Source organism: Sinocyclocheilus grahami, unplaced genomic scaffold (assembly GCF_001515645.1).
Source record: "Sinocyclocheilus grahami isolate Dianchi unplaced genomic scaffold, SAMN03320097.WGS_v1.1 scaffold580.1, whole genome shotgun sequence".
In the NCBI taxonomy this organism is placed as follows: Eukaryota; Metazoa; Chordata; class Actinopteri; order Cypriniformes; family Cyprinidae; genus Sinocyclocheilus; species Sinocyclocheilus grahami.
The window spans coordinates 48,905-69,713 of record NW_015505759.1 but is presented as its reverse complement, the minus strand read 5'-3'; the positions used below and the strand labels follow the sequence as shown (position 1 = coordinate 69,713).

The 20,809-nt window shown below is 36.4% G+C and overlaps 2 protein-coding genes across 2 annotated transcripts in view; both read right to left on the bottom strand.

Annotated features, from left to right (window-relative positions):
• snx25 (sorting nexin 25) overlaps positions 1–3,219 on the bottom strand; it is an 80,606-nt gene extending 77,387 nt beyond the window's left edge. Inside the window, exon 1 of the mRNA XM_016240082.1 lies at positions 2,299–3,219. Coding sequence (XP_016095568.1) covers positions 2,299–2,610 — 312 coding nt within the window. The 5' untranslated portion in view covers positions 2,611–3,219. The remainder of the gene's footprint in view (positions 1–2,298) is intronic.
• A 661-nt stretch (positions 3,220–3,880) lies between these two features.
• On the bottom strand, positions 3,881–20,468 carry LOC107556833 (ectonucleotide pyrophosphatase/phosphodiesterase family member 6). Its single transcript, XM_016240065.1, has 6 exons — positions 20,234–20,468; positions 10,081–10,229; positions 6,923–7,102; positions 6,038–6,175; positions 5,429–5,552; positions 3,881–4,497 (listed from the first exon to the last, which is right to left on the bottom strand). Exons 1-6 carry the CDS (start codon positions 20,466–20,468, stop codon positions 4,280–4,282), a joined length of 1,044 nt encoding a protein of 347 aa, XP_016095551.1. The 3' UTR covers positions 3,881–4,279.
• Between the last annotated feature and the right edge of the window lie 341 nt (positions 20,469–20,809).

Below are 20,809 nucleotides of genomic sequence, written 5' to 3'. Positions count from 1 at the left end.
GCACCAAACAAACATTACAAAAAGTAGCTTCAGCAAGAAATATTTTGTTTGATTCAACATAAAATGTATTACATATAATCTTTTGGACCATGAGAGTGAGTAAATAATAATAAAATTTTCATTTTTGGGTGGGTGAACAATATTTTAAATAATTTATTATTATTATTACTAATTTCATAATAATTAATAAATTATTTCTTTAATGAAATGATACTCTAAATATAAAAAAACTGCCAGTAGGTGGTGGTAAATATTTAATGATGAAGTCATTGAGTAATTTATTCATTCATTTGATTCGTTCAAATGGCTGATTCATTCAGGAGTGAAGTAAATGGTTCTTTATGAATGGTCATTGAATCATTAGGCTTGTTCGACTTGAAGCAGATCATCACCATCGGATCGATCAGTGTGTGACATCAAAGTACCGCGAGAGCTATAGAGAGCAGACGGCTCCTTATGCTTTTGAATCGCTCTCGCAGGCCTTTGATGTCATACACCGATCGCTCTGTGAATCCGCTTTAGGTCCAACGAGCCAAATGGTTCACCCAATTCGTTCAAAGCGTGGATTAAGTAATGAAATGCAGCTGCGTGTTGCTCGGAGACGAACAGTTCTGCTTTGTCTTATGTATATATACAGTGGTGTGAAAAAGTGTTGGCCCCCTTCCTGATTTCTTATTTTTTTTGCATGTTTGTCACACTTTAATGTTTCAGATCATCAAACAAATTTAAATATTAGTCAACGATAACACAAGTAAACACAACATGCCGTTTTTAAATGAAGGTTTTTATTATTAAGGGAAAACAAAATCCAAAACTACATGGCCCTATGTGAAGAAGTGTTTGCCCCCCTGTTAAAACTGTGGTTTATCACACCTGAGTTCAATTTCTCTAGCCACACCCAGGCCTGATTATTGCCACACCTGTTTGCAATCAAGAAATCTCTTAAATAGGACCTGCCTGACAAAGTGAAGTAGACCAAAAGATCCTCAAAAGCTAGACATCATGCCGAGATCCAAAGAAATTCAGAAACAAATGAGAAAGAAAGTAATTGAGATCTATCAGTCTGGAAAAGGTTATAAAGCCATTTCTAAAGCTTTGGGACTCCAGCGAACCACAGTGAGAGCCATTATTCACAAATGGCAAAAACATGGAACAGTGGAGAACCTTCCCAGGAGTGGCCGGCCGACATAAAGGCTCGTCTCAGTTTTGCCAGAAAACATCTTGATGATCCCCAAGACTTTTGGGGAAATACTCTGTGGACTGACGAGACATAAGTTGAACTTTTTGGAAGGTGTGTGTCCCATTACGTCTGGCGTAAAAGTAACACTGCATTTCAGAAAAAGAACATCATACCAACAGTAAAATATGGTGGTGGTAGTGTGATGGTGTGGGGCTGTTTTGCTGCTTCAGGACCTGGAAGACTTGCTGTGATAAATGGAACCATGAATTCTGCTGTTTACCAAAAAATCCTAAAGTTGAATGTCCGGCCATCTGTTCGTGATCTCAAGCTGAAGCGAACTTGGGTTCTGCAGCAGGACGATGATCCAAAACACACCAGCAAGTCCACCTCTGAATGGCTGAAGAAAAACAAAATGAAGACTTTGGGGTGGCCTAGTCAAAGTCCTGACCTGAATCCTATTGAGATGCTGTGGCATGACCTTAAAAAGGCGGTTCATGCTCGAAAACCCTCCAATGTGGCTGAATTACAACAATTCTGCATAGATGAGTGGACCAAAATTCCTCCACAGCGCTGTAACAGACTCATTGCAAGTTATCGCAAACGCTTGATTGCAGTTGTTGCTGCTAAGGGTGGCCCAACCAGTTATTAGGTTTAGGGGGCAAACACTTTTTCACACAGGGCCATGTAGTTTTGGATTTTGTTTTCCCTTAATAATAAAAACCTTCATTTAAAAACTGCATGTTGTGTTCACTTGTGTTATCTTTTACTAATATTTAAATTTGTTTGATGATCTGAAGCATTAAAGTGTGACAAACATGCAAAAAAATAAGAAATCAGGAAGGGGGCCAACACTTTTTCACACCACTTTTTCACACTTTATATATACATACCTCAAAATCATAAGGTAAATAAATGTAATAAGATAAAAATAATATAAATGTACATATAAATATAAAATACTATAGATATATTAATCGATTGCTATCTAGATGTCTGTCTATCCATCCATCCATGCAGCTTCCTATAGAAGCATGCCATCAGACAGTCATATTCTTTGAAACAATCACAGTGACAGTGCAAATTACTGTTTGGGTGTATTTGTGTAGATGTTGCCTTACCATTAACTTATTGAATAAATCCACGAGCTTCGATGACTGTCTCCGAGTGGTGTCAAATCTGCTGATCTTCAGGGGGCTTCTCTTCACCAGCAGCCCAAGACACCCCAGCATGAAACAGAACAACGCGAAGGACATATAAATAAAGAGTTTGAGGAAAAACGAGGTGAGAGTGAGTCCTCCAGAGCCGAGCTGGACGACCAGCACCGCCGCCGCGATGCCGAGGACCAGAGACGGGTAGACGGCGCTGCTGGGCATGAGGACATCCGACCTGCTGCTGCTGATGCTGCGGCGGCTTCGGCCATCAGGATGCATGCTGCTGCTGCTGCTGCTGGAAATGACATGTCCGACTCCTCACGTGTGCACAACTCAAGCTCACAGCCCAGATTTCACTCATCACAATGTGTGCGTTGAATTCATAGGGGGAACACAGATAGCCGGGCTTCTGAGCCACTTTATACAAGGAATGCACATGCAACTGTTGCATCCGAGCAGTTCAATGACAACAGAGCACTTGAGATGATGATCAGCCAGATAACCCGGCTGGCTCTAGGACAGCTTAAATGGCTGCTAATTCAAATCCTCCGCAAATGCATAAGGAACATCAAGTGCACTCAAAGCACGTCAAGTTAAAGAAAACAAACCAAATGTCCACGTAAACTCATCCAAATATATCAAAACGTCTCGAAACGCGTTCAGGTCCATTGACGCCTGTACAAACAACGGAGACGCATCACGCGATGATTTCAGTGTTAAGCCTCAGACGCGAAACTAAGATGTAAATACTAAGTGTTCACTCCCCAGGTATGTTCATTATCCACCGCAACTGATCCAAAATGTGAAGAAAAAATGAAACGTATTGTCAATCCGTCGCGGTGACACGCGCTCTCGGTTCTGCTGAGATCCCCAGCTGTCTTTCGAGCGGCGAATTTGCGAGTTCTACTATTGAAAGGGGATTGTATATGAATATTAATTACGCAACGTGACGTTCGCTCAATAGCCCAGATTGATTGGCCGAAAAGTAGACGTTGGCGCGTATGCGGTAGTCGGCTAGCGAATGAGCGAATGAGACTCGCCTCATGAATAATAATCGCTCACGTACCGTCAGCATTATCTGATTAATATTCATAAGGCAAGTCTTTGCCGTAGTAGGAAAAGCGACTCAGCGACTATGGAGCCTGAGTAGGCCATTCATCACACACACACACACACACAATGGGACTCTAACGCAACAGTGGAATGCCTTAAATCTTTTGAAAAATCCATGACCCGGACTGGTTATAACATACTTTTTGAGTCTGGTTGCTTGTTTTTGTTTTGTTGGGGAAATGGAGAATAATGAGTCTAGAAAATGTAATAGGCAGAGAGAGGACAACTGTACATGCAGGAGTCATTAAGGATTTATTTGAAATGGCAAATATTAAAATCATTTATAAAGCGTGCATATCAGCAAACGGGCTTAAGTGTATAGACCTATCACTGGTTACTATACTGAAAATAACTATATGTGCACACACACACACACACACACACACACGTCTGGTTTGATCTTGACAGAGATGTGATACTAGCCAACTAGTCAAGTAATTTTATAGTAATCAGGAAAAAAAAATGCTCTTATGTGTTATCAAAACTGAGTAATGTACAGAGACCATTCACAAAACAACAGAAAACAGATGGAGAACATGGAGAAAATGATATAATAAAAGATCATATCTTAAAATAAAAATCTAAAATATTAATCTTTCAGTGAAATGTGCAAATTGGTTTATCCAACACCAACATACTTTCATCAGCATTTAATAATACTTACAACTCAAAAGTAGAGGCAGTGCAGCAAAAAGCTGATAAAAATGTTTTTCTTGGCATTTATCTGACGCCATGGCACACACTAAGGCATAAAATATGTGTTTCATATTTGCGATCTTGCAGTCTTCCGTCTGATATAGTGTTTGTGAGATGTGAGATGCAGTGGTGGAGTATTCTAGCGCGGCAGCAGCAGCAGCAGCAGCAGCAGCAGCAGTGGGGGCAGGCAGCTGTAGATCAGAGCGGCTCGTACAGCACCGGCCGAGCTCCTCATCATACACTCCACACGAGACCACGAGCCGTTGTTGGGCAGGGGTTCGATCCCCAGCGTCTTGCACAAAACATTATACACATCTACTGTTCGGATGGGACCAGCGCGGAAGTTCATCTTGAAGTCTGGAGAGAACAAAACATAAAAAAAATCTAATATATACAGTATATATTCACACACTGTCCTCCAAATGTTTGGGGTTAGTTTATGCTCACCAAGGCTGCATTTATTTGATCAGAAATACAGTAAAAACAGTAATGTTGTGAAATATTATTAGAACTGATTTTTATTTGAGTATAATTTAAAATCTTAATTTATTCCTCTAATTTATTATTTTCAGCATCATTACTCCAGTGTCTGATACACTTAAGTGTCACATGATCCTTCAGAAATTATTCTAGGATGCTGATTTGCTGCTCAATAAACATTTCTTATTATTATCAATGTTGAAAACAGTTGTGCTGCTTCATATGTTTGTGGAAAATGAGATATGTTTTTTTTTCAGAATTACAGTAACATGATGCATATATATATATATATATGTGTGTGTGTGTGTGTGTGTGTGTGTGTGTGTGTGTGTGTGACCCTGGACCACAAAACCAGTCTTAAGTCGCTGGGGTATATTTGTATCAGTAGCCAAAAAGACATTGTATGGGTCAAAATTATAAATTTTTCTTTTATGCCAAAAATCATTAGTATATTAAGTAAAGATCATGTTCCATGAAGATATTTTGTAAATTTCCTACCGTAAATATATCAAAACTTAATTTTTTATTAGTATTATGCATTGCTAAGAACATTGCTATTACTAAGAATACTAAGAGTATTATGCATTGCTATTGACCCTTATGACTGGTTTTGTGGTCCAGGGTCACATACAGTACATACATATATATATATATATTATGTTATTTTAAAATTAAAACGAATCCTGATACTCTAAATTTAAATGTAAAAGTAAATATTAAAGCTTATATTTTAAATATAATAAGCTAAAATATCCATATCACTTCAAATATACATAAATATACAGAGTAAAGGTATGCTGAATTTTACCAGGTCCCTGTGCCAAAAAGAATCCCCTCATGTCCATAAACTCATTATCATAACCATGCCATCCGTGTTGCCAGCCCCCCGCCTCCTCCGTGCTGTTATTCCAGAAGGGCAGTTTGGCTTTATTCTGTAAAGACAGGCAGACATGCAGGGCTTAGCATATATTAGCCTGCAATGTTGGAATTAGACTGATGCCTTGGTGTTTCATCCTTTATTCGGCACAGAGGTCAGAGTGTGTTTTTGCAGTCAGCTAATAACGCATCACTGAGACAATCTGTTATATCAGGCAAGCACACAAGAGCAAGACTGTTGTTTTTGGCCTTTATATGCAAGACTGAATCATGACTGAAGTTATTCCTGTCAGCGGTCTGTACAAAGTACAAAGCAACATATTAAATGGATCACAAGTAGATTTGGGGAAATTTCCACACCCTGCTGGGACGGATGGTGAAGTTTTAATAGTGCAGGTAGACTCAGCATATTGTTAATGCTTTAAATAAATAAAATTATAGCATCTATACAGACATCTAGATTTGATTAGATTGTTATACTCATAAAACAACCACATAACCAACCATGAGGACATTTAGGACAGATTGTGTAGAGAATAACCTCGGTGATAAACCATCCGGGCTCTGCGATGAGCGTCAGCGTCGAGACGAACCTCCCATTCTTGTAGTGGAAGCGGTCTGGGATCTCTTGTTTCTTATAAACATTCATGTTGTCCACTGTGCTCAGGTTTTGATATATCTGAATTAACAAATACACACATTTTAAGTCTGAGCCACTGAAGTTCACATTTCATCCCAAAACCTAAGCACAAGGCATTAAACTTCTGTTCTAAATTTTGTATTTCCCATTATTTTCAATTGTGATTCTCATCAGATTTAAAATTAATTATTATATTAATTGTATAATTCTATCGTTATTATTTTATAAATTCAATTAATTTATTAGTGCATGTTATTTCAAAGAAAAACTATCATAATATTTCATCAAAATGAAATAACTTATTCTACCTCTTTTCACCTACGTTTTATTATATTTGTATTATATTATCATTTTATTTTATACATTTAATGCAGTTCAACATATACCACTATGCATAAATATTTTACTATTTAAATAAAATTATCTTTCTTTTCACAGTATAGTAATGAGATTTTGAGTTTTGTGAAGAAAATTTCATAATGTAAAAATGCTATATATACAAAATACACACACAAAACACAGGCCAGTACATCAAAGTTGAAGCATACTTTACATACTGAAATATCGCTGAAGTTAAAGTTTAAATCTAAATGGGGCCGACAGCAGGTCAAAGTACACCGCTGCCTTTTTCACATCGATGAACTCTGATGCTAAGCGTATTTCCCCCTCAAAATAGCAGATGGAAAATAAGAGAGGGTTGTTTTTGGAGCTGTGGCCTTGCTGTAAACACAAGTCTCATAGAAAACATGCAGAAATGGAATGAGAACAGAGACAGGTTGAGCTCACCTCTTCAAACTTGTCCTGTTTGGGCCACAGACTGACCACCGGCCCCCTGTCCATCATTTTAATGATGTGCGACAAGTCAATGTACTTGTCCAGTTCAATGACTTTCTCCATCCACTTGAGGTCCGTCATGCCATGATCAGAGAACAGGACCACGTTTATTTCATCTCTCATATTCTTCTCCTGACAAATAAATAAATTAGGGCTGTCAAATCGATTAATGGCGATTAATCGTATTCATGTAGCACGATATACTCGCGATACCCTGCTTTTAAAAATGCCATGATTCCTCATTTTACTAGTACCGGTACTTTAAGAAAGACGTTTAAATAAGAGCCGTATTTCCTACCCGGACAGTTTTATGTTTTTGTCGTGGTATCAGTTAAGTAGTATCGAGATATTTTAGTCAGGTATCGTATCAAAGTCAAAATTTTGGTATTGTGACAACACTAATCCAAAATAAAAGTTTGTGTTTACATGATATGTGTGTGTGTACGGTGTATATTTATATGTATATATAATTACACACATACATGAATATATTTAAAGGAGTAGTTCACTTCCAGAGCAAAAATGTACAGATAATGTACTCACCCCCTTGCCATCCAAGATGTTCATGTCTTTCTTTCTTCAGTCGTAAAGAAATTATGTTTTTTGAGGAAAACATTTCAGGATCCCTCTCCTTATAATGGACTTCTACGGTGCCCCAGAGTTTGATTGTCCAAAATGCAGTTTAAATGCAGCTTCAAAGGGCTCTAAAAAATCCTACAAAAAAGTCCTACATCGCTGCAGAAGTACCGACCAGTGGTGTAATGTAACGAAGTAATAATACTTCCTTACAGTACTTAAGTATTTTTTGGGAGTATCTGTACTTTACTTGCGTTTTTATATTTAAGCCAACTTTTACATTTACTCCACTATATTTCCTAATTAAAATGTATACTTTTACTCCGATACATTTCCCCGAAGCATATTCGTTACTTACTACAAAATAGTCAGAAGTCAGAAGAACACGGACTGCAGGAAAGCAGGTTTGACGAATCAGTGGTCTGCCGTCTGCAAGTTAGACTCCTAAAAATACATTTGCTTGTGTGCAAACAAGTACGCGCACAACCGCGGATGATTCATTTTCCACTCAAGTCGAGTCTGCGTGTGCAATATACAGTATCTTCTGTGATAATATGGTAAGTGTTGTTGTAATGATGTGCGATCTGACATTATCGAGTATATCACCAAATCACACACGCACGTGATTTATTAGTCTATTAAAACTCAAAATTTAAGGCATTCTAAATTATAGATGGCAAAAATACTTCTGTATGCTTTTTATATTTATATAATTTAATATAGTTAACTTAATCTACATCACACAAAGAGTACGTTTTTTTCTGAAGATATCAGCATGATAACTAATTTAATAATCATTTTATACAAGTTCAGTAAAGTTAGCAATAAGTGACTTACATTTTAGACATAATATTGCTTGTTTTTGCTTAATTTTGCCAACGAAAATAGTTCCAAACAAAGATCACAGCACTGTTTTGCGTCTCTGAGCAAAGGACGGTGTTTACTTATTGAATGAATCAGCTTTTTGAACGAATCGGTTGAATAAATGATTCAGTGATTCACTCATTAACACAGTAAAATGCTTTGTTCCTGAATGAATCAGTCGTTTGAACGAATCTGTTGAATCTCAATGACTCACTCATTAACAGTCACTTGCTGTCACCTACTGGCGGTTTTAATTTCACATTTCGACAATTTTTTCATGTTTTAAATAATTTCAAATAGCAGTATTCAACGTTTTATGTTAAAAACAAAACATTATTTATGCATCTGTAACTGCAGTTTAAATGCATCCATGTCCACTCTGAGATACATTAAACTGTGTAAATACATCTAAATGCTATTTCAGATGCAGATTCCAGAAATGTTTTCTTATGTTGGAATGAAAGACACATTTGTATTTGCTTCTTTTCCATTTTGCATTTACTTGTACTTTTACTTTCAATACTTAAGCACGTTTAAGATTTTAAAAATACTCTTCGTACTTAAGTACAATAAATATCACATACTTTAAGACTTTTACTCAAGTAATATTCTAAACGGTGACTTCAACTTCTACCAAAGTCATTTTCTGGTGAGATATCTGTACTTTTACTTGAGTATGGCTTTCAGGTACTTAATACACCACTGGTACCGACCCAGTGTTTACAAAGTGAACATGCAAAGAAGGTCAAACGCCCTTTACAAAAAATGGTAAATAGGATGATTTTGAAGTTGGAGGAGAAAATGAGATGGGAGTTTTTCCGACATACCCTAACTGTCATGAACCAGAATACACAGAGTTCACGCAGAGCTAGACAAGACAAGAAATTAGAAAAGAACTGATCGTTTCGCTAGATAAGACCCTTCTTCCTTGGCTGGGATCGTTTAGAGCCCTTTGAAGCTGCATTTAAACTGCATTTTGGAAGTTCAAACTCGGGGGCACCATAGAAGTCCATTATATGGAGAGAAATCCTGAAACGTTATCCTCAAAAAACATAATTTATTTACGACTGAAGACAGAAAGACATGAACATCTTAAATGACAAAGGGGTGAGTACATTATCTGTAAATCTTTGTTCTGGAAGTGAACTACTCCTTTAAGAAACATATGATTTATATTATACATAAATATATATTACATTTCTTAAATATATACATGTATATGTGTATTTATATATCCATATAAATATACACATTACGTCCATTATATGGAGAGAAATCCTGAAACATTTTCCTCAAAAAACATAATTTATTTACGACTGAAGACAGAAAGACATGAACATCTTAAATGACAAAGGGGTGAGTACATTATCTGTAAATCTTTGTTCTGGAAGTGAACTACTCCTTTAAGAAACATATGATTTATATTATACATAAATATATATTACATTTCTTAAATATATACATGTATATGTGTATTTATATATCCATATAAATATACACATTACATAGACATATATTATGTAAACACAAACTTTTATTTTTGGATGCGATTAATCGCGATTAATCGATTTGACAGCCCTAAAATAAATACAAAATGTGTTTTAGATAGCCAGGTGGAACAGACAGCGAGTATTGTTTTTTTTCTCTTTCTTTCACCCATGTAAAAATACCTTGATTTTCTGGTTGAGGATCTGGAAAGCCTGGTCCAGTGAGCGAATAGCGCGCTGTATTTCCGGAGAGCGTGGCCCAAAGTGATGTCCTTCCACATCAATCTTCTCGTAATAAATACCAGCCATGTCTGCTTTATTGCTCCTGTTTGAAACATATCATTCAAATGAAATCATCAAATGATAACAAACACACTTAAAGGAACAGTTTACCCCAAAATAAATGTAGATGATGTAGATGAGTTAGTTTCTTCATCAGAACAGATTAGGAGAAATATAGCATTACATCACTTGCGCACCAGTGAATTCCTTTTGTTAGATTGTTTTCTGGAGTTAGTATGTTGGCCTTGAGCCCTCCTGAAGTTCTGTTTGCTTCATTGTGTTAATAAATTTAATTCTGTTTTGCATCTATAACGGTGTTGTGTTTAAGTTAGGAAAAGGGAAAACTTACGGAAGTTCTAAGCGGCCATGCATTATTATTTTTTTCCTTCTTATTTTCTCGTTATATCGACATAACGAGAGTTGTTTTCTCGTTATAACGACTTAATTTTCTCGTTATATCGACAAAGGTTTTTTTTAAAAATTTTTTACAATGATTGTTTGAGCTACTGTTGCTATAGTAACGAACTCAACTTTGACACGCATCTGATGGACAGATAAACCATGCGCTCTTACTGTAGCATAAAAACTTCCTCTTTTTTCACCACTTTCTTTATTACTCCTTCCCATCCTTAAACTGAGAAGGAATGTAATATAAAAATTTGACAATGTTATCTACTATATGTTCTTGATTGTATTGTGAACGATTGGTTAGAGCATGTTACTCCAAATATATGTATATATATTTATTTTTTATGCCTACATAATCTTTCATCAAAATGTTATAACTTACTTCCTCTTTTCTTTTCAACTGACATGACCTAGTTTGTGTTTGCTTTTGGCTAATTAGCACGTCTGGCTCCATCTAGAACCTGCTCAGTGAGTGTCTTGACATCTGTAAACGATTAAAGATCTTTTCAACTTTTTTTCTCAGGCCAAAAAAATTTTTTTGGAACAGTTAATCTCTCACCCCCTCATTTGTTTCTCCACTAGAAGTACGTAATGTATGCAAAATATGATCCAGATAATTTGTCATTTAGGATATTTTCAAAGAATGTATCTTTTTATCAACAGGTACTTCAGGATCTGATTGATAATATTAGCAATGGTTTTGTTCACTGATAAACTTTTGACTGTTTCTGATATCAGATGACTCTCTCTATTAGGCCACAACTGCCCCTTTGTTTCTCCACTAGAAGTAGAGGCAGTTGTGACCTCTTTTCCACCCTCAGGAACCACGACTGAGGTCCTTGAGCAAGGCACCGAACCCCCAATTGCTCCCCGGGCGCTGGAGCAAATGGCTGCCCACTGTTCCGGGTGTGTGTTCACAGTGTGTGTGTGTGTGTGTGTGACTACTCACTGCTGTGTGTGTGCACTTGGATGGGTTAAATGTAGAGCACAAATTCTGAGTATGGGACACCTAAACGTCACAACAATGGCAGAACACTCGCATGTTCTTTGTTATTCTTGATCTCTGTCAGGACTTCCTAAATGAAGATCTTGTTACCTGGGCAAACAATGCAAATGCAGGAAAGAGGCATTGCACTTATCCAAGAGTACAACAGACTCCTGTCAGAGACTGAAGAACTAACGCAGTTCATTATGCAGATTGTCAGAGAGCACCAAAATCAGTTTCCCGGTCTCTGCAAGAGTACTGTGGTCGAAGGACTTGTCGGATCACCATAAATATCTAGATCAGATCTCAGTTTTGTTCGAAGCTCACTTTCTTCACTAGTACAGTAATTTCACTTTTTAACTTTCTGCTTCTGCGTCTGCAAGAACTTTGCGGCTGAAGGACATTGGATTGTCATCACAATCTAGATTTGATCGCAAATTTTCAAAGATCAGTTCTCATCAGCAGCATTGTAATTTCAATTTTTTTATTTTAAGATTTTATTTTTGGCGTTTTATGCCTTTATTTCGATAGGACAGTAAGTGGACAGGAAGCGAAGTGGGGGGGATGGGATCGGGAAAGGTCTACGAACCGGGACTCGAACTCGGGACGGCACTACATGTTGGTCTAACAACATTGTTCTGTGTTCTCGTTTTTTTAAACGAATTCACACTTTACTAATGCTCCTGTATGATTATTAATTACATGCTGTTATGGTCATTAAGACAGAATTTAAATTTTGTTGAGCACACCATAAATGTAGTCCAATCTTTGCAAAATTTGGTTTGTTTCCATTTCTCATGAAGGGGACTTGACTGGGCGGGTGAGAGCAGAAGATTTCAAAAGTCCAAAAATAAGAGCCACCCTATTCATCAGACATTATCTTTCAAACATGTGAATACGTTGAGCTTAGGAACTTTTTAGGCAGATTTTTAACGTTTTAGTAGGACTATCTAATGCTTTCAATGATGAAGCAGATGTTACATCAGCATCACACAATCCTTCGGAAATCATTCTAATATGCTGGTTTGCTGCTCAAGAAACATTTCTCATTATTATCAATGTTGAAAATAAGAAAAAAGATTTTTCAAAGCCTCTATGTTTTAGTATTAAACATCAGTGTGTAACACTGTTTATGCAAAATACATGAATGATTCCTCAAATCATACAGCTATTTAAAGGATAAAGGAATAATTCACCCAAAAATGAAAATTTGCTGAAAATTTATACACCCTCAGGCCATCCATAATGTAGATGAGTTTGTTTCTTCAACAGAACAGATTTAGAGAAATGTAGCATTAAATCACTTGCTCACCAATGGATCCTCTGCAGTGAATGGGTGCCGTCAGAATGAGAGTCCAAACAGCTGATAAAAACATCACATTAATCCACAAGTAATCCACATGAACCAGTTCATGAGTTAACATCTTGTGAAGTGAAAATTTGTGTAAAATATGAATCTTCTATCCATAATATCGTATTGTCTGGAAAAGTTGTCTTGTCTGAATCAGGAGAGACAAAAGCACAGATCAAGCACTGTTTACAAGTGAAACATTTCTAAACAAATATGTTGGTGGATTTTGATGTGAGAGGACAACAGGGGATGAACTTTATTACTGGAGGAAGCCTTATTATGGATTATGGACTCATATTTTGTCCAAAAGCAACTGTTTGAAGTTAAAATGCATTAATGATGGAGTTGTTTCTTACAAACACGCAACTTTTTGCTTCACAAGACATTAATTGATGGACTGGAGTCATGTGGATTACTTATGGATTATTGTGATGTTTTTATCAGCTGTTTGGACTCTCATTCTGACGGCACCCATTCACTGCAGAGGATCCATTGGTGAGCAAGTGATGTAATGCTACATTTCTCCAAATCTGTTCTGATGAAGAAACACTCATCTACATCTTGGATGGCCTGCTGAGGGTGAGTAAATTGTTAGCAAATTTAATTTTTTTTGGTGAACCATTCCTTTAAGGAGAAGTGTGATATGACTATTCTAAGGGATCTGATTTAAAAAGGCCAAAATAAATCTGATAAACACACACTAAAAGATAGGCCCATCTAACACAGAAACACACTAGCAACCAAATAGCAAGGCTTTGGCAACCACCCAGAGCACCTACTGTATATGAGTTTTGCCTAGACCAGTATGTTTAATTTTAACATACTTGCCCATGCAAATTTTAATTTCTAATTTAATTTAATTTACTTCTGGGATATTGATGATAATGATCCTTGACTGCTTGGACAAGTAATTTGTGTAAAAAAGTGTTAAATTTAAACTGCTGACTGTACAGACTTACACAGTACATAGAGCAGGGTCAGCGTGTCCAAATGAAAGCATTAAACAAACAAACACACTCCTTTAATAACACAAAGCCTGCTATAAAGCAATTAGCATGTCAAGAACCTTTGGCCATTTCTGCAAGTTACAGGCCTAAGAACTACTAATAATACTTTACAGTTTAACGTTCATTAACAAATCACAAATATTATAAGATGCTCAACAGATTCAATAGTTCAAGTAGTTCATGCACACTTGAATATGTATTTCAAAAGGCTGCATTTATGATGCCTTTTATACACAATTCAAAAGAACTGTTTTCTATTTTAATATATTTTAAAATGATGGAAAGCTGAAGTTTCAGCATCATTACTCCAGTCTTCATTGCCACATGATCATTCAGAAATCATTTTTATATGATGACTTGCTGCTCAAGCAACATTTCATATTGTTAGACATGTTGAAAACAGTTTTTCTTTTTAATATTTTTGTGGAAACAGCATTTCTTTGAAATCATTTGAGTAACATTATAAATGTTTTTACTGTCACTTTTGATCAATTTAATGCATCCTTGCTAACTATATTTTTTTAAGTAAAACTAAATGCATTTAAATATTATATAAATGTAGTAATGTTTGCTTAATGGTATTAATAACAGTTATTCTAAGACAGTTTGCACTGTGGCCAGATAAGAGGTCAGGCTGACGTCCCTCACGGTGTCCCAGCTTTGCTCTCATTGTTTGATTTCTTTGTCAAAGCTGAAGCCCAGTTGTCACGGCAGACTATCTTCTGAAGCTTTGTTGAAAAGAGAATGTGCCCAAACAAAACAACTGCCATCAGCAGAGCGGTAAAGCATAGGCTCTGATCATGAGCTGCTGTGATTGGTGGACGTCGGGTCAAAGCGTGTGTGCTAGAGCTCAGGCTGCATGGCCTTTGTTACTGAAGTCCGGCGTACAGACAACACATACTGTATCACCATGTGATTCAGCAACACGATTCACTGACTCAACTGAATGGACGTGATCAGAAATGCTTGTGCAATTTTTTTGACATGGTTAAGTGGAATTCATTTTTAAGTTAATTTTAATGTCTCCTGAGAGATTAAAAAAATTACAAACAAATAGGCATAGACTGATCATCTACACACAACCCCAAAATAAAGATGTAAAACAAATCTGCTACAGGGTCATTCCATGTCAAATCAATCCAATTTCAGAAATTTCCATTTTTTTATTTTGTCAATATTTTTTTCTGAAGAAAGATATACAGGTATAGTGATGAAAGTCAAAATATTAAATGTCACAGATGTATATTTACTGAGTAAATTGTAACCACTGATTCTTCACACGACGCAGTGCAGAATCAGTGGTTAGTTACAACTCATTATACCACGATACCACAGGAGTATAATTCTAAAATTAATCTGTGTTCCCATTATTTCACAGATGACTACTTCTCCAATCTCAGGTGAGGTCAATGGGGAAGTGAAAATAAGCTGCTTTTAACTGTCACAGTGCAGAGCACAGAGTTTTGTTGCCATGTTAATATCTACATGAATGAGCTACAGCGTTTGAGAGGGGTTCAAGTTTTCGTGGGATGCCCACGTAGGATGTAGGCGGGCATTATGCAAATGTAAGAATTTGTGACGTGTGAAATTTGCGTAATGGGATTCGAATTTAAAACAGCTCGTTTAAGTGATTCAGAGTCGACTCTTTCTTTTGAGAGACAATAACTTTATTTAGGGCTGCACGATTAATCGGATGTGATTGTCATGCGTATCTTGTCAGTAAACCCGGTTCTGTGATTAGTAGTAAATCTCCAGCACGTGCTTTCAGATGGAGCAGTGTTTACTACACAGAGCCGTAGTTCACTGACAAGCTACGCAAAATCGCGCTCATAATCGCAGACGATTTAATCGCGCTATTATGAAATCGAAGAAATCGTTCTGCGATTATAAAAGCTGTTGGCGTAGCTTGTCAGTGAACGACGGCTCTGTGTAGTAAATGCTGCTTCACCTGAAAGCGCGAAAATACCACATTTAATAACAGGTTTTTACTCCAAACTCACTTAACTCACGCCCTCTGGCCTTCAGATGGAGATTTACTGCTGATCACAGAGTCGCGCTTTACTGAAAGACATGCATGACAATCGCAGCTTCTGCCTAATCGCGATTTATCGCCCTTGCGATTCAATTTTGATGAATCGTGCAGCCCTAACTTTATTTATGATGCACTTTCAGCTTTACAACTTTGCAGACTGTTTAAATTCACATACAGCTACATTAAACACTGCATGATATATAATTTTCAAAAAGCCATAATAGGGGCACGTTATTAAACTTTCCTTTGGCATCCTAATTTTTAAGGTTCTATGGTTCAGTTACAGAGGTATTGGAATCTCAATATGATTCCAGGAGTCCATCGTAAAAAAAATAAAAAGTACATATTTTCAATGGTCAAAAACCAAATATGTGTCACCTTGCATTCAGCTAACACTTTTTTTCTTTTAAAGTCTGCATAAACCGGAAGTTGCGACCGACTTTACTTCCGTATTGTGACGTCCTTCAGAGAGAAACGGAATATTGAATGAGAAAAACCGAGGGCGTGGCTTGTTTTTTCTACTGCGAACTGATTGGATATAGTAAAGTAGGCGTTTCATTCAAACAACACTGACAGTTGAGGGGCATGTTTAAGGATGTTATGCTCAAGCTCAAGCCGTCAAACTGACGTCATCAGAGAAGGTCCGTCATTTTAGAAGGGAGGTGCATTTTCAGATTTGGATTAAAGATCACAAAGGGATTTTTTTTTGTGGATTGACTTGCACGGATGAATTGTTCACCACAAAAATAGCAGTGTGCGCTAACAAAATAAATATAGTCCATTTTGATTTCATGAGTACTTTAAAGAGGAAGGTCTGAAGAATGAATAAATGTTGAAACTAGAAATGCATCTTGTTTCCCTCTATCAAAACAAGTGCATAGAGCATACCTGTCTGAGTACTAAAAATGCACTGAAATGATCAAGTTTAGTCACATTGCCTTGCTCTCTGTGGTCTATTCATAAGATTCTGTATTTGAACGTTTTTGTTCATTTTAACAACATCTGTAACTAATTATTGTAACAATGTTTGAAACAAATCCTATGCCTAAGTGTGGTGGCTTTCCCCATACAGTGTATTAACATCAATAAACCCAAGATTTGCCTCACCTGGATTAACTAGAATTTCTTTTATTTATTTATTGTTATCACGTTAAGCATAGTCATAGATCAAGTAATATCTACTGCTAAGGGGCATATTTGGAGGAATCACTGTTAGTAAATCAAACTTTGAAAACATTTCAGGTCTCGCACACTTGAAATAATTAACACTGGGTAATGCTAAACCCTAAAAGAATCTTATTTTACATTCCACTCTGTTCATACTTTACCCAGAGTTAACAATTAATCCTGGTTATTCATTATGACATGTCACACTATACATTCCTAAACCCTGTGTTACTGTTATTATTTGCATACTTGCAGTGTCAACATTCATGACTAGATAAACACAAATTCACATTAGGTTTTCATGTAAATGGGTAGGATTCTACAATTTGTATATTGAGTCGTATTGGGCTTCCCACATCTCTGGGAATGAACCATACAGGACTTAAAAAATGAAGATTTCAAAAGAAAAGTTTCTTAGGAATCAGAATCTAAAATCATATTAAAATATTAAAATCTTTAATACTTCTTGAGTTACAGGCATGCAGACTTTTGTGTTGATATTGAAAAATAGGATATATTTCTACTTTCAGTATTATTATTTGTTCTTCAGACATTGTCCTTTAAATACAATAAAAAATCTGCTGGTTGATAAAATAACATTTGGTTTTTAACCATTGAAAATGGGTAAAAGTCAACAATTGAGTCACATTGGGCTCTCTGTATCTCTGGGATTGAGACATATAGGGCCTTAAAAATGAGGATTACAAGTTAATTAAGAACCACATTCTAAAATCATATTCATATCTTTAATACTTCTTGAGTTACAGGCATGCAAACTTCGGAAAAAATAATATTCATGGCACTCAGACAGGTATGTTCTTTGCAATTGTTTTGACAATTCTAGTTTCAACATTATTTGTTCTTCAGACCTTCCCCTTTAAAAGAAAAAAAGGACCATGTTTATGCAAAGTGACCCATATTTGGCTTTTGTCCACTAAAAAAAAAAAGTGTACAATTTAACAATTTACTCCTGGAGCCATATTGAGAACCATATTGAGAGTCTTTAAAAATGAAGACGCCAAAAGGAAAGTTTGTTAAGACCCAAAATCTAAAAGGGCATTAAGATATCTTTAATAGGCTACTTCTTGATATACAGGCATGCAAACTTTGAAGAAAAAACTTGAAAAGTGCTTTTTCCCATTTTTCAACGGACTCAGCCACTAGCACATAATGCAACAAAGATAGCTAAAGTCAACAGATTGTCATTTAACTAATAGGCAACAAATCTCTGTGTAAAAATAATATAATGATGCCAACATCATTCATTTTTACCCTCCTGTAATTTGGCTCTAAATCACAATTTTTAATTTCGACCCCCCTCTACAACATAGTGGATTACTCAGTACATATACATCAGGGACATTTAATATTTTGGCTTTCATCACTATATACGTTTACCTTTTCTCAGAAATAAATATTGACAAAATCTAAATTTTGAGCTGGGGGTTGAGTTTACACACAATGACTGTGTGTGTGTGTGTGTGTGTGTGTGTGTGTGTGTACGTGTTTTTGTGACAAATTAATTTGTATAATGACAAAGGTATGACATAGGTATTACAAAGAGAAGGTGACTTTTCAGGACATTACCCCATGTCCCCACTTTTCAAAACAGTTATAAATCACACAGAATGGAGTGTATTGAAAATCTGAAATAGCACAAAGTCTCCTGTGAGGGGTAGGTTTAGGGGTAGGGTTGGTAAAGGGCAATAGAATATACGGTCTGTACAGTATAAAAACCATTACGCCTATGGGATGTCCCCACTTTTCACAAAAACAAACCTCTGTGTGTGTGTGGGGGGGGGGATCGTAACCGTCTGAGTTAACATGATTAAGCACACACAACTCAACCAGACTCCATTAATAGATGCAGTCATAGGGGGCTCGGTGAGAAGAAAGTGAAGAGATGCTGTCAACAACAGCAGGTCTTTTCTTTATGGTCCCATATTCTGAATGGTGGGTCCTACGTTGTTAATAGAGGATGCGCTGTTTATTTAGCAAATTATATGATAGACCTACAATAAGTGTCTCATGGTAAAGATGTCTACAGGACAAATCTTTCATCTCGAACACTGAAAATGTTTTTAAAAATCTGTTTAGAAATGAACAAAGTATATTGTACTTTTTTTTTTTACTTCGTACTAGTAGTTCTTTTGAACCCTGAGCTCCCTAAACTCTTTAGCAGCTTTTACTGTATGAACCCTTTAACTGTCTGTGCTCCCGACAGATGGGTAGATCATAGCTGGTAGCAGATTACAAGAGATTAAAACAATATCAGTCTTTCCCAGCTCAGATTTGCTCATTTTCTGACCCGTGACGACCCATGATGATCTAATCCTCACCCTCAGAGTGTCACTTACCCAAATGTTCCACCGAGAGAGCAAATGTGTTCTCACTCATTGAACTGCCTATATATAATCTGATTTAATGTAACCATACTTGTTATTTTTACAATTTTATAACGTGAATCAGTCTTATTCAAAATGTGTTGTTTGTACTTGTCCACTAGACGGTTACACTTTAGAATAAGGTTTCATTTGTTAACATTAGTTCATTAGTTACATCAACTAACAATTAACACCTTTTACAGCATCTACAATATTAATCTTAACGTTTATGTGTGTGTGTGTGTGTGTGTGTGTGTGTGTGTGAGCAGATCTCAGATCCAACAGATCTCTATTGTTCTACAGTAAGAGTATTTTTAATGACCTTTATACTCTTTTTGAACTGTTTTTGTATATGAGCGTACTACAAAATGTCATGGAATGCATTGGTAAATCACTACGGTGTCAAAACAATGATTTGGGCTAGGCTTCACAGGCATTTGGAACTCATTTAGAGAGCCCGGAGTTCATAACATCTTACATCCCACTAGAGTACTAATAAAGAAAATAAATGCTCAAAAGACCTAAACCAATAACTTATAACTGCAACACAAGAAGTGATACTGTAACATGATGGTGTTTTATCAAATGTGTGTGTTTTTTTTAGTTGTTTTTTTTAGCAAAAATAAACTCGAAAGTAGCTAAGATTGCATATGCAAAACATGACAGAAAATATACTAAAAAGTCGTGACTCGTGAGTGGTCATAATTGGTAAAAACGTACCTGTCATTAGAGAGTAATAGTTCGGATAGGACAGACTGGGGAAATCTGGAGTCATGTAATCCACTTTCACACCGTTGTCCACGATTTCTCTAAATCCGGCCAAGTTCTGTAAATCGTCCATGTAATCATAACGGAAGCCATCGATCAGAAACACCAGGAGTTTGCGGTTTGCGTCGCAGCATCCGGACAGAAGGAGAATAAAAACGGCGAGGATGTTCAGCACGGCTCGAGTCATGATGCTCTGGTACTGAGAGCTGAACTGATCTGACTGATGGAGAGATGAACACACTCATCTGATTCATGAAAAACTCTCCGTCTTAATGGGCGTGTGTCGGGGAGAGTCCACGACCACTGCAGGGACAAATAGCCAGCGTTCTGGTCTCAACTTTAAACTGGTTAATCTTTTTTTTTTTTTTTTTTCTCAATATTGTGTTTTTTTGTTAATATTTTAAATTGTATATATAATTTTAATAGTAATTTTTTTTTAAATATATATATATTTTTAAACATTTAAACAATTAATTTAAAGGGGACATCGGATGCAAAATTCACTTTTTCATGGTTTTGAACTTAAAT

What these genes read in the sequence shown, in the direction of transcription:
- LOC107556833 (XM_016240065.1), bottom strand. Translation starts at nt 20,468, where the DNA reads ATGACTCGAGCCGTGCTGAACATCCTCGCCGTTTTTATTCTCCTTCTG. An exon ending in TCCTCAACCAGAAAATCAAG is followed by an intron (nt 7,103 to 10,080) that starts GTATTTTTACAT and finishes TTTATTTGTCAG; the next exon opens with GAGAAGAATATGAGAGATGA. An exon ending in CCGGATGGTTTATCACCGAG is followed by an intron (nt 5,553 to 6,037) that starts GTTATTCTCTAC and finishes CTGTCTTTACAG; the next exon opens with AATAAAGCCAAACTGCCCTT.